A 15,376-nucleotide genomic window follows, 5' to 3' on the forward strand; every position below is an offset into this window, starting at 1 on the left:
CTCCCTGGACCCTCCCCACCCCGACCCCCAGCAGTTTCCAAATCCCCCCTCCCTTCCCTCCCTCCTCAGGACCAACTCCCCAGCCTCATCCCAGGTCTCCCGGCCTCCAGCTTCTCTCTCCAGTCCCTGCCCCCCCCACCGAAGCACCCAGGTACCTCCCGGACTCCGGAGTCTGCAAGAGATGTAACCTGGACCCAGTGACCTGTCCAGAAGGGGGGCAGCCCTTCCCAGTACAACAGGAGCGGCCTGGAAGGATCCTGAGGCCAGGGACCGAGCTCGCCTCTCCTGGGAGAAGCAGCTGCCTCCCCTAGAGCACGGCCTAAATGCTCAAAGGGTTTCGCTCCATCTCCTCGCAGAGGCGTCCCCACAGAACGGTCCCTGAGGTCTGCCGGCTGCTCGGTAACCAGAAAGAACAAAACCCACGCGGGACAAGGAGGGGGGTGACCGCTGCTCCACTCCCTGGCAAGCCCCCTCCGCTTCCCCCGTGAGGCTGGAGGTGGGGGGCGGGCAAGAAGCTGGGGCTGGCTCTGGGGTGCCAGGAGAAATTGAGAGATATGGGGTGGCCCACCCCTGGGGCAGGCCCCCCCCCTGGAAAACCTTGTATTCAGGGAGAGGGAGGTGCCTAGAGAGCCAAGGATGGGAGCTTTCTGGGGACACCAGAGCTGTCAGGCTCCTCAGCTGAGTGGGACAGCCGCAGGAGCTCAGAGCCCTGGCCAGGGCAGCCCCTTCCCATTACACAAACGGGGTGACTGGGGCGCAGAGTGGAGGGCCAGTGGGAGGGGACACTGGAGGAGAGAGAGGGCTCGCTCTGCTAGCTGAGCACACCTCAGGTTAGGGGTGTCCACCCTCAGCACGGCATTGGCGGGGCTAATGTCCACCCACCTCTGAGGCCCAGAGAGGTGATGTGACCCTCCCCGGCCACAGAGCCAGGGAGTGGTAGATCAGAGGTTCGAACCCTGGGCTCTGACAGACCAGCTGAGACTGCAGCGGCCTGTTTTATGGTGCCTGGAATTCTAAAAGTGCTTTTCTGGCAACTTTTCCAAACACGGGGCAAGGGACAGCCCAGAGGCTGCAGTCTCTTCCGGTGGAGTGATGTGGACAGGGGCGGGGCCAGGTCACAAGGTCAAAGGCAGGAAAAGATGATCAACAGACCCAAGATGATTGGAGCCGGTGCCTTCTGGGTGCCTCTGCCCAGGCAGTGCCGGCACTCAGACACTGCCCCCGGGCCCAGGGAGGGACTGACAGGGGCCCACTCTACAGGTGAGGAAACTGGGCCTCAGTGGGGGAGGGACCCAGCCACCTTCCACCTCACTAAGGGGCAGAGGACAGGCCCAGAATCGGGGCAACCGTGAGGGCAGCACCTCCATTGTACGTGGTGCGCGGGCGGCGGGCAGCCGTGGCTGCAGCCGGGTTCTTGCTATAAATACGGTGCTGACTCCCAGTAACCTTAGCCTGCAGCCTCCCCAGCCCAGACAAGGGGCCATAAATCCTGGAGCCGACCACCTGCTGCCGCACTCCTGCTCCGCGGGGTTTTCCTGACACCCCAGCGAGGCCCGGCCTGTTTGCTGCAGGAGGCAACGTGGAGCTGGTGTCTCCGAAATGAGGCGCTCTGAGAGCCCAACGGGCGAGCGGGGTGCGACCCACAGAAGGCCCCCGCCTCGGGGCTCTGCACAAATACGGGTCACAGGACTGGGTTCGAATCCCAGCTCTACAATGTACTGGCTGGGAGACCTTGGGTAACCTCTTTGCCTCCCTGGGCTTCAGTTTGCTGAGCTATACACGGTGGGGTGCATGCCGCCCCCTGCCCCAAGGACTGAACAGACAATGTATCCGAATGGCGAGGACCCACACAGGACACAGCAGATAATTTGGTCCCTGCATTTGCTGGTGGGTCGGAGCTCACGTATTGGTTGAATAATAATAACAGCTACAACTGCTAACAAGAAGCCTGGTATTATTTTAAGAGCATTACATGCTTTGGGGTCCCTTAATCCTCACTGGAACTTGAGGAGCTAATGTCCTATTATTGTCCCCATTAACAGATGAGGACACTGAGGCACACAGTGCCCTTGAGTAATCTGGCCAAGGTCACACAGGTCACTGGGAGTGAGGGGGAGCTGAGGGTTTTGCCGCTAGTGACATAGGCCCGGGGATGGTTCCTGCAAGAGTGCAAATGTCACCGCAGCCTCCTGGGGCCCAATCGCTTCTGCGGGGCTGGAATCCTAGAAGGGTGTTGTAGACTTGAGATGGTTCAGGACTAGGAGACCACCCTGCCTCCCTGTAAACAAACGTGCCAGCTTCCAGGGGCTGTCTTCACTTCTGCCAACCAGGTTCTATTGCCAGCCTCTCTGAGACCAAAGATTGTCACATGGCATCTTTCAGCAGGTAGTCCAGCCCCACGCTCGTCCAGGGTGACCCACCCAGCCAGGGTGCACAGAGCCAGGATGGTGCCTGCAGGCCCCCAATGCCGGTGACCCTCTTATAAAGGGTGAAGGGGCAATGAAGGCTGCATCTCCTCCCAGTCTCCTGAACACACATGCGTGCGCGCGCGCACACACACACACACACACGCTCAGGGCCCATTCCATGGCCCCGACAGGCTAATATTGTCCTGGCCTTCCTGAAATACCCATCTCCACGCGGTGGCTTCACAAGCTGCTAAAAGCGGGCTGTGTCCCTGCTGGAGGGAAGGAGCTATTCCGAGTTTGTGTCAGGTGTGGACAGAGTCAGCCAGAAAGGGCCTGTCTGCCGCCACCCCCCGGCCCCACACTGGCTCCTCAGCCTTCACAGCCGCGGCGGACAATTCCTGGCAGCCAGCACCAGTGGCGCCTGGCGGAAGAGGGTGAGGTCAGGCCAGTTCCGTCGGTGTCCCCCTCCCCAACACACACACACACACACACACACACACACCCTGTTCCAAATATGACTCGGCCAGGCCCAGGCATTGAGATTGCCCATCAGACACTATTCGGGGTGGGGCCACACTACCAACACCCACTACCCAGCCCAGGACCCCCGGGACAGCTTGGCATGCCCACGATTCTTTCCCGTGGTGTCTGGCAGATCAGGAGCCCTCCCGCCGGATGCACCCCTGTAGTCTGCCCGGGCCCCCCACTGCACACTTCCACGAAGGCACCGCTGAGCGCGCCCTGCACGCCAGGCACCAGCAGGTGCTCTCTCTCACAGGTTACTATGTTCACCCTTCACAACAGCCTGTGGTTAGGGACCATAACCACTGTCTCCTTCTCACCTGGGGACACGGAGCTCGGAGCAGTTGAAGCCACCTGCCCAAGGTCACCCACGTTAGAAGTGAAAGATGTGAGATTTGACCCTCGCAATCTGACCCCGAAGTTCTCGGAGTCCTGCTGGGATTAAACTGTCCCTGGCTCACACCCCACCGCAGCCAGTTTGGGGGGCATGTCCCCATCAGCTCTGTCTTCAACTGTGAGGAGCAGGAACAGCCAGCCCGAGACCGAGGCGGCCAGCCGCCACCACAGCACCTCACCAGGGCAGGACAGAGAGTGTGCGGGCGGGCCACAGCATCTGACCGCCCCTCCGCCCGCCTGTGTCCCTGGCCATCCCCAACCTAGAGGAGCTGGGGGCCATGGGAGGACCTGCCTTGTGCTGGCAGACTAGGGACTCAGAACTTCCCACAGATCTCAGAACTTCAGGGAATGGGGTGGAAGCCGTGCCCCCTCTTCAGATAAACGTTCACACACATGCGTTCGCCGGCAGTTCCAGGGCCCATGGCCCCCCGAGCCCACCCAGGCGTCCCCCGGGAGCCTAGGCCACCGCCGCACTGCGGGTCAGCTCCGGACGCCCCGGCGGACAGGGAGAGGGGTTTGTAGCAGATGCAGCTTCCTGCTCCAGCCCCACCGGGAGGTGCAGGGAGGGGGGCGGGCAGGACTTGGCTTCGAAAGCCAGGCCCCCTCTCCAGGGGGCACCAGGCCGGGGAAGAGGGTCTGGCCTCTCGCTCCTGCAGCCGGGGGGGGGGGGGCAGTGCTCTCCGCCAGCAGTGGCCTTGACTCTGCAACCGGACCTGTCGCGGGTAAATATAGAGCTGCCACTCACCGGCCGAGGGGCCCTCGCCGTCCGACATGGTGCAGGAGAGGGGTGGGCAGCCAGCCACCGGGCTGCAGGGACGCTCGGAGCACACACGGCTGTCACCCACCTGGTGGGGCTTGGGGCTGCCGGCCTGGCTCGGTGTCCGGTCTCCAGGCAGTGTCCCGCCCTGGCGGGCTCAGCCACCCCCCCATGCTGGGCTGGGCAGATAAGAACATGCTCCAGTGCCAGGAGCCTGTGTGATTGGTGGATAAATCTGGGCACTGCCCTCCCCTGCTGGGGCCTCTCCCCAAAGCCTCCGAACAGTGCCTACACCCCTGGATGACTGTTCAGTCCCCCAAACCTCAGACTCAGCCCTGGGGACCCCCAAATGCCTACATGCCCTCATCCTGGGATGGTTCCATCTGACCAGCAAGGGAAGGGACATTTACAGACATTGGAGAAAAAGAACAAATGACACCCCCACGAGTATGTGCCCGTGCCGGGCCGAGCTCTCTGCAGCAGCCACGTCACAGATGGGGTGAAGTGACTCACCCCAGGCCACTCAGCCAGTGAGGGCTGTAACTGGAGGAGGGGAAGATGCTGGTGCTGAAGGGTCCCTGAGCCTCAGAAAAAGTGAGGGGCAGTGGCATGGCATCCGGAGGCATCTGGTAGCATTTCCATTGGCACTGAGAGACCCGCACAGGGATCTGCTCAGAGACCCGCTCAGGGATCCGCTCAGAGATCTGCTCAGAGACCTTCTCACCGACCCTCTCAGAGACTCACTCAGAGACCCACACAGAGACCCGCTCAGAGACCCATTCAGGGATTCGCTCAGAGACCCGCTCAGAGACCCACACAGACACCCGCTCAGAGACCCACTCAGGGATCCGCTCAGGGATCCGCTCAGAGACCTCTCAGAGACCCACTCAGGGATCCGCTCAGAGACCTCTCAGAGACCCACACAGACACCCGCTCAGAGACCCACTCAGGGATCCGCTCAGAGACCCACCCAGAGACCTGGGGAGAGAAGGCAGCGGGTCTGGGCCACCAGGTCTCCGCAGACAGGGTCGGGGGAGAGTGCAGAGTCACACCAGCTGTTGAAGCGAACAGCTAAGGATTTCAATCCCCGGAAGGTGCTGCCAGGCCCCCTGCCTCTGTCTGTGCTGTCCCCTTGCCCACGGAGTCCCTGTGCTCCTCCCCCATCTCTCTCTCTGGGAAGCCTTGTGTGGCCGCCCCTGAAGGCGGGCCAGTGTCCCCTGTGCTCCACTCCACTCACTCAAACCTCACTGTGGTCAGTGCCTGGTCCTGGCTGTGTCCACCTCTGGGTTGACTCTGGCTGTTCTGTATGATACTGAGCTAACTGTCACTGGAGATATGTAAGCAGGGCTGGACAGCCGCTGGGGGAGGGCAGAGTGGAGGGAGTCCAAGCATTGGGTGGGGTTAGATGAAGTGACTTTGGGGTCCCTCTTGGGCGACTGCCCTGTCTACGTTTCCCTGAGCCTACCCTATTTGGCTGTGCAAGTCCTGCCTATGTCCTGGGAACCCTCAGCATGGGGCAAACCAGGGCTATTGGTCATCCTGGGTCCCTCCTAATGGGCCATTTTTATTTTAATCAAGAAAAGAAAACAAAAGACAAAGCCAGATCAGAACTGATTCTGGAACCCTAGAACCTGGCCTGTTCCACCCCAGAAGTCCCCTCCACCCTCCTCCCCACCTGGCCTGCTTCCGGGACCCCTGTGAGGTGGGCTGAGAGTGAGGGGAGACATGGAGAAGGAGCTCCCAGGGCTCCAGCTGCAGAGCGGGGAGGAGTCGCCCCTGCGGCTCTCGGGATTCGGGAATTCACTGATAACGCTGGAGGCAGCAGTGCGCAGGTCTCCGCAGGTGGGACCAGGAGGGGGCGCCCGGGAGCCCCCTCAGCCCAGCCCTGCACTCTTTCCCTGGAGCTGCAGCAGGTTCAGGCGTGGGTGGGGTCAGACCTGCCTTGCTGGAGGCCTATTGGCAGGTGCTGGGCCCTCCTATGTCTGTTTCCACAGCTGTAAAGCATTTACGAGCACCTCATGCGCACCCAGTCCAGGGCCAGGCTCGGGGGGCAGGAGGGACTCACGGGATCTGGCTGCCAGGCATGCGTGGTTGCACAGGGGCCTGCGGCCTATCTTAGGTGTTGTCTCCTGCAGCCCCTGCTCTGGGCTCCCGGGCATGTGCTGGATCCACAGAACGCCAGGTGGGGCTATGGGGCCAGGGCCAGAAAAGTGTGTGTCAGACGAGCCTGGGTCAAACGCCATCTCCTCCAGCCCGCCGCAGCGACTCGGACAAGCCCGGCCCCAGCCTCAGCTCCTCACCTGGAAACAGGAGGGGTGACAGCTTCAGGGCCTGTGGTGAGGATGAGCACCAGGGCCCTGGTGCCTGGGAGGGCATTGCACCTCCCGTCCTGCAGCCGCCTGTCTGTCTGTCCCCGAGTCCCACCCAGACAGGCTCCGGGTCCCCCCGGCTGGAGCCGGCTTCCTGCGCAGGCTGCTTCCCCTTCCTGTCTCTGGCCCAAAGTCCCTTCCTGTTTTCTTTATCGTGGGAATGTGTGTTGGGGAAAAAACAAGTCAAGTCCTTTGCTCCTGAGGTCACTGCAGCAGCTATGGGCCCACTGCACGCGTGTGTCAGTGAGCACATGTGTGACAATGTGTGTAGGTGTGCACATGTGTGCACGGGGTGGGTACATGTGTAGGAAAGTGTGTGTGTGTGAGTGTGGGTCTGAGTTTGTGCAAGTGAGCACATATGTGTGAAATATGTGTGAGTGTGCACCTGTGTGCATGGGTGTAGGGGAGTGTGTGTGTGCGCCCATCCTGTGTGCATGGGTGTAGGGGAGTGTGTGTGTGCGCCCATCCTGTGTGCATGGGTGTAGGGGAGTGTGTGTGTGCACCCATCCTGTGTGCATGGGTGTAGGGGAGTGTGTGTGTGCGCCCATCCTGTGTGCATGGGTGTAGGGGAGTGTGTGTGTGCCCATCCTGTGTGCATGGGTGTAGGGGAGTGTGTGTGCCCATCCTGTGTGCATGGGTGTAGGGGAGTGTGTGTGTGCCCATCCTGTGTGCATGGGTGTAGGGGAGTGTGTGTGTGCGCCCATCCTGTGTGCATGGGTGTAGGGGAGTGTGTGTGCCCATCCTGTGTGCATGGGTGTAGGGGAGTGTGTGTGCCCATCCTGTGTGCATGGGTGTAGGGGAGTGTGTGTGTGCCCATCCTGTGTGCATGGGTATAGGGGAGTGTGTGTGTGCCCATCCTGTGTGCATGGGTATAGGGGAGTGTGTGTGCCCATCCTGTGTGCATGGGTGTAGGTGTGCACCTGTGTGCATGGGTGTAGGGGAGTGTGTGTGTGCCCATCCTGTGTGCATGGGTATAGGGGAGTGTGTGTGCCCATCCTGTGTGCATGGGTGTAGGGGAGTATGTGCGCCCATCCTGTGTGCATGGGTGTTGGGGAATGTGTGTGTGCGCCCATCCTGTGTGCATGTGTACACGCACGTGTAGGGAGCATTATGCACGTAGGGGGGTGTGCTCCCATGTGAGTGTGTGTGTAGGAGCAGGTATGCGCGTGTGGGAGTGGGTGTGTACATGGGTGGGTACACGTGCACACGTGCCTTCTGGTTCCTGCCAGCTCAGCCTGCAGCTCAGACCTCCAGCCAGCTGTGGTCGTCCTGCTGTGGACACTGAGACCTGGCATGTCTGATGCCATCTTCACAACTCAGGGGACATGACAATGAGCAGTCCCACGGGGCTCACAGCCATGGCAGCAGCCAGGGCAAGGGGCGTCATGCAAGCAGACACCTGGAGTGGGACCAGAAGCCAGGCAGGACCAGGAACCAGGCAGGACCAGGGCCCAGCAGGACCAAGGCCAGGCAGAACCAGGGCCCGGCGCAGACGGAGAAGGGCCCAGCAGGACCAGGAGCCAGGCAGGACCAGGGCCAGGCAGAACCAGGGCCCGGCGCAGACGGAGAAGGGCCCAGCAGGACCAGGAGCCAGGCAGGACCAGGGCCAGGCAGAACCAGGGCCCGGCGCAGACAGAGAAGGGCCCAGCAGGACCAGGGCCAGGCAGGACCAGGGCCCAGTGCAGACGGAGAAGGGCCCAGCAGGACCAGGGCCCAGCAGGACCAGGGCCCAGTGCAGACGGAGAAGGGCCCAGCAGGACCAGGGCCAGGCAGGACCAGGGCCCAGTGCAGACGGAGAAGGGCCCAGCAGGACCAGGGTCCAGCAGGACCAGGGCCCAGTGCAGACGGAGAAGGGCCCAGCAGGACCAGGGCCAGGCAGGACCAGGGCCCAGTGCAGACGGAGAAGGGCCCAGCAGGACCAGGGCCAGGCAGGACCAGGGCCCAGTGCAGACGGAGAAGGGCCCAGCAGGACCAGGAGCCAGGCAGGACCAAGGCCAGGCAGAACCAGGGCCCGGCGCAGACGGAGAAGGGCCCAGCAGGACCAGGGCCCAGCAGGACCAGGGCCCAGTGCAGACGGAGAAGGGCCCAGCAGGACCAGGGCCAGGCAGGACCAGGGCCCAGTGCAGACGGAGAAGGGCCCAGCAGGACCAGGGCCAGGCAGGACCAGGGCCCAGTGCAGACGGAGAAGGGCCCAGCAGGACCAGGGCCAGGCAGGACCAGGGCCCAGTGCAGACGGAGAAGGGCCCAGCAGGACCAGGGCCAGGCAGGACCAGGGCCCAGTGCAGACGGAGAAGGGCCCAGCAGGACCAGGGCCAGGCAGGACCAGGGCCCAGTGCAGACGGAGAAGGGCCCAGCAGGACCAGGGCCCAGCAGGACCAGGGCCCGGCAGGACCAGGGCCCAGTGCAGACGGAGAAGGGCCCAGCAGGACCAGGGCCAGGCAGGACCAGGGCCTGGCGCAGACGGAGAAGGGCCCAGCAGGACCAGGGCCCAGCAGGACCAGGGCCAGGCAGGACCAGGGCCCAGTGCAGACGGAGAAGGGCCCAGCAGGACCAGGGCCCAGCAGGACCAGGGCCCGGCAGGACCAGGGCCCAGTGCAGATGGAGAAGGCTCCGCAGGGGCTCCGGCTCCAGGAATGGACAGAGGCGGGAGATGCTGGGAGAGTGGTGGGCTGCCCAGGGGGTCTCTGCCCACCGGCAGGAATTAGGGCACAGGACAAGCAGAGTGCATATTTACCAAACATCAGGGGACCAGCCCTGAGCCAGGCCCTCCTGGCCACTCCATGAGTCGCGGTGGTCTGAGGGAAGCTGTTGTCCCACTTCCCGGGGAGGATGACTTGGATTGCAGGGACCACCTGTCAAGGTACCGTGTGCTCAGCACCCCTGCCCACACCCCTGCCTGAGTTCCCACACTGCTCAGCCAGCCAGCACCAGTCTGGGCAGAAAGGGTCCCCGAGGGGGTAAAGGAGCAGGACCGGTTTGATCAGAGGTCAGAAGGGTGCCTGAGCGTGGCGGGGCTGGGGTGGGGGTGGCTCTGCTTCCTGCCCACTGGCAGCTGCTCACCCCACGTTGACACGGACCCCGGCTGGGTCTCAGGGTTCCTCTACCCTCACGCCCCAGGAACACCCAGTGCAGTTGGGGGGTGCCCTGGGGGACAGACGGGGGGCAGGCCCTCCTTCAGGCTCCTGGGCTCACCGCAGGGAGACCCTCCAGGGGCGGGGAGACCCCACTCCTTGGGCCTTGCCTGCAGGAAGGGGTCCGAGGGTGCACAGCTGAGACCAGGCCAGGCACACAGCGGGGGGCTCGCACCATCCTCGGAGTCGTCGTCGGGACTGTCGTCACAGGTTCCTCCTCCCCAGGGCCAGGGCCCCCCAGAGGGCTTGGGCGGGGGCTGCCCCCATGCACAGGGCTGACAGCTGCTGTTATCATTTCCCCCGTGCCCCTCAAAACCTGGGCCAGCCGAGGAGCTGGGCCTGAGAGGGCGAGGGAGAGACCTGCTCTCCGCCCTGGGTGCCCAGCACTGACTCTGGGACCCTCCACACCCCACCTGGGCGGCCAGGATCCCACGGGAAAGGTTCCAGGGCCTTGCTGTACACCCCCCCTCCCCGGCCCCGGCCTGGCCTCACTGCCTTGTGGGCCTATGAGCACCCTCCCGGGCGGCCTGTGAGCCGAGCACCGCCCGGTGGGAGAGGCTCAGCCTCGTCTGGCCCCCACGCTCCGCGCGCCCTGTCGGGACTGGCAGACTCGCTCCTGGCTGCCGGGCTGCTTCCCACTGAGGATCCAGACCACCAGCAGGGCCTGACCACAGTAGATAACAGCAGGAGGCTGACCCTGGTTTCCACACGTGAGAAGGAAGTGTCAGAGAGATTGTGTTCCAGGAGGGTTTTAAGACTCCGGGCCAAGGCAGGGCCCGGACTCCATCGGTCCCACCCCATCCCTGATTCAGAAAAGTGACCCGCCTGCCAGAAATACACCCCCCACCCCCACCCCCGTGTCTGCTCCTCCCCGGGCGGGGGTTATTTTTGGATGTCCAGGCAGAGCTGCCGGAGGCTGTCTGGAGCACAAGGTGAGGTCTGGGCAGATAATGTGGTCTTAGGCGTCACCCAGACAAGGGGTGCTGAGACCCTCCTTTGGGTCACACCCTCATCAAGAAACCTGCTGGGGACACAGGGCAGCAAGCACCCACCCACGCAGGGGGGTGAAATACCGGAACCGCCAGCAGCCTGAGCCCCTTCTCACCCCCACAAAGGCCCCCTCCAGGATTCTCTCTCAGAGCCATCCGGGAAACCCCAACATGTACTGTGTTTCGGGGTGGGGGTGCCCCTGCGCTGGGCCTACCTGACTCTGGACAGGTGTAAACGACACTACGCCCACTTGGTCAGTGATAGATATGTGATCCCAAACTGCCCTCTTGATGTTCCGCTTATCTGTCGGACCTCACCCTTACTGGACTATCGCCCCTGAGACAGAGGAATTCCAAAAAGCTGACAAGCCGCCCCAAGGAGGGGCTCTGGACACACCAGGACTTTTGATTCAACCCCCACAGGCTCAAAGCCCCCCAAGGAGGAGCATTCCGGACATACCAGGACTTTTGCCTCAGTATCCCCTCAGGCTCTCCCAAACACTACATAACTCACCCCTAGTGTGTAACCCGGTGCACTTCTCCTGGAGGGGTGCCCCGGCAGGTCTTTCTCCTCTAATAAAGCCTGCACATCTGGTGATCGAGTACCATCTCATTCTTACAGTCAAGACAACCAGGAGAGGCCAAGCTCCATCCAGAACCTTCCCGAGTGGGCAACTACCTGTGTTCCTCTGGGCACGCACTGTGGCTGCCGCTGAAGGCCAGCAGGACCAGCAGGTGCCTCCAGAGCCAACGTCCTGTGCCGGCACCCAGCGTAGAGAGCGGGGGAACCCTCTCAACCACCAGGCTGGGCCAATCTTCCCAGTGCGGCCCAGGTAGGCCGGGGCTCCGCAGGCCTGGCTCCTAGCCTAGCCTGGGCCACAAACCACCCAGTGGGGCCCTTGTCACTTGGGTCCAAGGGCACAGAAGGTGGCTTCCAATCTTTACAGAGCATTTTAAGCGTTAAAGCAGCTCAGCTCTGTGGATCACTGGGCATCCCCGGCCGTTCCAGGCAGCAGGAAGCAGCCTGCGCGCACCCATCCTCTCTGTGCATTCTGGGCGCGATTCTCCACCGTGGACTCTTCTCGCCAAAATGGCCTCCGCTTCTGCTGCCTGGAGCACAAGGTGAGGTCTGGGTGCCCTGCTGCCAGGCCCATCGCCAGGAGGGGTAAACATGAAGAGACAAGGGAATCACTGCCCCTCCGCCTGCGTGACAGTGTCCCTGCCGCCCCCACCGGCCGCCTGACCCTCCACGCCTAGGTGGCCTCATCTGTGAAATGGGGACGGTGATGCCCGACTCCTCACCTCAGCGGTCAGTGGATGCTGCAACCACCCGCGCCTGGACCTGACGGGGTTTGCACCCTCTCGCCCTGACCCGGCTTCCAAGAGGCTGAGCTCGTGTCACCTGGGTCCCCGCCCTGAACCCTCCGCGGGTGGGGAGCGCCCATTCCGCTCTCGGTGGACGCGCGAACCAAGCTCTGCAGCGCTGCGCCACCGTGTGTCTGTTCTGGGAACTGCGCAGCCTGGCCACCTAGTCAAGTTCTTCCCTGGAGGCCACTAATGAATGACGCCACCGCCAGGTCCGCAGCGCTGACCCTGCCAGGTGCTGTGCTAAGCACGATCTACTCTGAAAGCTCTAAATTCTCCTCTCAGCCCTAGGGTGTGGGTCCTATTATTTGTCCTCCCTTACAGAGGGGGAAACGGAGGCCCGAGCCCCATAACCGGTGACAGATGAGGTAGGATTTGACCCCAGGAGGTCTGGCCTTGATCTTTATCCCATTCACCTGGTGTGGCCCCAGGGAGGGCGGGGTGGGGTGGGGGGTTGGCACCAGCTCTCTGCACATTGGGGTCTCCAGGGAGGCTTAAAAAGAAAAGTTTCCAAGCCTGGCCTGTGGTGGCGCAGTGGATAGAGCATCAACTTGGAACACTGAGGTTGCAGGTTCGATACCTTGGATTTGCTGGGTCAAGGCACATAAAACAAGCAATCAATGAACAGCTAAAGCGAAACAATTATGAGTCTGTACTTCTTGCTCCCCCAATCCTCTCTCTGTAAAATCAAGAAATAGCCTGATCAGGCAGTGGCACAGTGGATAGAGCATCGGGCTGGGATGCGGAAGCACCCAGGTTCAAGACCCCGAGTTTGCCAGCTTAAGCGCAGGCTCATCTGGTTTGAGCAAAAGCTCACCAACTTGGAACCAAGGTTGCTGTCTTGAGCAAGGGGTTACTCGGTCTGCTGAAGGCCCACGGTCAAGGCACATATGAGAAAGCAATCAATGAACTAAGGTGTCACAACGAAAAACTGATGATTGATGCTTCTCATCTCTCTCCATTCCTGTCTGTCCCTATCTATCTCTCTCTCTGACTCTGTCTCTGTAAAAAAAAAAAAAAAAAATCAAGAAATAAAATCTTAAGAAAAAGAAAAGTTTCTGAGCCCTGGCCGGGTAGCTCAGCTGGTTAGAGTGACATCCCGACACACCAAGGCTGGTGGGTTCAGTTCCCAGTCAGGGCACACACACGAATCAATCAATGAATGCATAAATAAGTGGAACAACAACCTGTTGTCTCTCTCTTTCTTCTCTCTTTAAAGTCAATCAATCAATAAAATTTGAGACAGTAACTGTTTCCGGCCCCACCGTATAGACTGACCCAGCAGGTCCCGTGGCTCATCTGCGCAGCCGGGTGTGAGAACCCCCTGTCTGCTCACAGAAAGCCCGGTTTTGTAAGAGGAAGTGGCCCAGGAGGGTCGGGTGGCTGTACTGACCCACAGAAAATGACAGCAAACGGGGCAGAAGTCCAGCCCCTTCCCTCCAACCCCGGGTTTCCAACACTCAGCGCAAGCCCAGGCCTGCAGAGGCCCAGTTGTTGGGCTAGCGGAAGGTCACCGGATGCAAAGGACCAAGGGTCAGAGTCCTGAGTCCTCTGTGGCTTGGCTGTGTGCCGCGGCCTTGACTCTCTCATCTGTGAGGTGGGCCACGCTTTAGGAGATTTGAAGAAATAGTAATGCAAAGGTTCAGGCCGAGCAATGGGCAGATATTTTCTAAATTGGGGGATGGTAAGGCAACTTGAAGCTTCCAGAGGAAGCTGACCCCTGCAGACCCCTCCAGGCAATGCCAGGTCATACCCTGGAATGCTGAGTGGTGGCCTGTGGACTTTCAATGGACAGTGCTGTCCTGTAGGGGCCAGGCCCAGCCGTGGCGGGAGGCAAAGGGCATGGAGCAGGGGGGCTGGTGTTGGGGGCCTGGTGCGGGATGCCTGGGGGGCTGGTGTGGGAGGGATTGTGGTATGGGGGCATGGAGTTTTGAGGTGGGGACTGCTGTGAAACCGTTGGGGAACGGGGGGGGGCTGGTGAGCTTCAGAGAGTGCCTGTGAAGGATGGGGCGGGGGGGGGGGTCACAGCAGGACTGAGGAACCAGGAATGAGAAGAGAGACAGCAGTGGCATTTGGGTGGCCATGAGAAGGGGCTGCTTCCAGGCAGGGCAGAAGCAAGCAAGGGCCGGGTTTGGCCACGAAGCTGGGGGCAGAACCCAGCACACCAATCCCAGAGCCACAGAAGGTTCTGGGGCCCCCAAGGCAGGGAACTGGAAACAGAGAGGGTGGGGAGAAGCTTGGTAAGGGCCAGCCAAGTGCCTCGGTTGCATCCCAGAGGCCAGACCCCCTGCCCAGAGGCTCAGGTGGAACCAGTCCAGCCTGGGTGGGGGGCCCAGCTCCACCCAGCACACTATACCCACCTGCACTGGGCATGCCAACCCCCACCCTTCCCGAGCCTCAGTGTCCTTGTCTGCTACATGGTTAGATGCCTCAGAGCTGTTGTTCAAGACCAATGAGAACGAGGGGAGCCCGAATCCACTCTCCCTGGGTGCAGGGCACACCTTTCTGGGGCATGTGCCCCGGGCAGTGGGTGAGGGCACTTGGTTCTCTCTGCACAATGACATACACCCAAGTGCTGAAGGGGAGACTCGGGGCCAGCCCCTCACTGGACGGGCCAACATTGACTGCCCCTTGGCCACCCTGAGGCCCGGGGAGGAAGGAACAGCTTCTTCACCACCACCCCCACCACCACCACCGGGAGGGTTACAGTCTCACCATCTCGGGCCAGGCCCCACTGGTGTCCTCGGGGCGGGTTAGGAGGGGCAGCATTGTGCCAGCAGGTGAAGGGCATGTCACAGGCATGAGGCCAGCACCAGCTCTGCCAGCTGCCCCAGTGAGAGGACTGGGGGCTCCAGCCTCCGTGAGGGCACTGGGAGTCAGTGCCCTTGCTGGGAGTAGCCCAGACACAGGCCCACTGCCCCGGGACCCTCTCAGATCAAGCTCTCAGAACCTGCCTGTCAGCCCAACCTCGGCTCACCAGGGGCATGGCCTTGTGCATCACAAGGGAACAGGCGTCTGCTAACACGGGGCCGCCCAGGAACAAGGGAACAGGCGTCTGCTAACACGGGCCCGCCCAGGAACATGGGAACAGGCGTCTGCTAACACGGGGCCGCCCAGGAACATGGGAACAGGCGTCTGCTAACACGGGGCCGCCCAGGAACATGGGAACAGGCGTCTGCTAACACGGGGCCGCCCAGGAACATGGGAACAGGCGTCTGCTAACACGGGGCCGCCCAGGAACAAGGGAACAGGCGTCTGCTAACACGGGGCCGCCCAGGAACATGGGAACAGGCGTCTGCTAACACGGGCCCGCCCAGGAACATGGGAAGTTTTCTCCCACAGGACCGTGTCCGGGTCCTTCCCCAGGGGCAGCCTCCAGAGCTGCGTCAGCCCTTGGAGCACCCAGCCTCAACATCACCCCCTTTTACAGACGAGCAAA

At 61.8% G+C, this 15,376-nt stretch overlaps 1 protein-coding gene across 1 annotated transcript in view; it reads right to left on the reverse strand.

Annotated features, from left to right (window-relative positions):
• The window catches only part of EML1 (EMAP like 1), a 172,056-nt gene extending 167,843 nt beyond the window's left edge, over window positions 1-4,213 (reverse strand). The window contains exon 1 of the mRNA XM_066272625.1: window positions 4,072-4,213. Within this exon, the coding sequence (XP_066128722.1) occupies window positions 4,072-4,099 (28 nt within the window). The 5' untranslated portion in view covers window positions 4,100-4,213. The remainder of the gene's footprint in view (window positions 1-4,071) is intronic.
• Window positions 4,214-15,376: the final 11,163 nt, after the last annotated feature.

Source organism: Saccopteryx bilineata, chromosome 4, assembly GCF_036850765.1.
Source record: "Saccopteryx bilineata isolate mSacBil1 chromosome 4, mSacBil1_pri_phased_curated, whole genome shotgun sequence".
Taxonomy (NCBI): Eukaryota; Metazoa; Chordata; class Mammalia; order Chiroptera; family Emballonuridae; genus Saccopteryx; species Saccopteryx bilineata.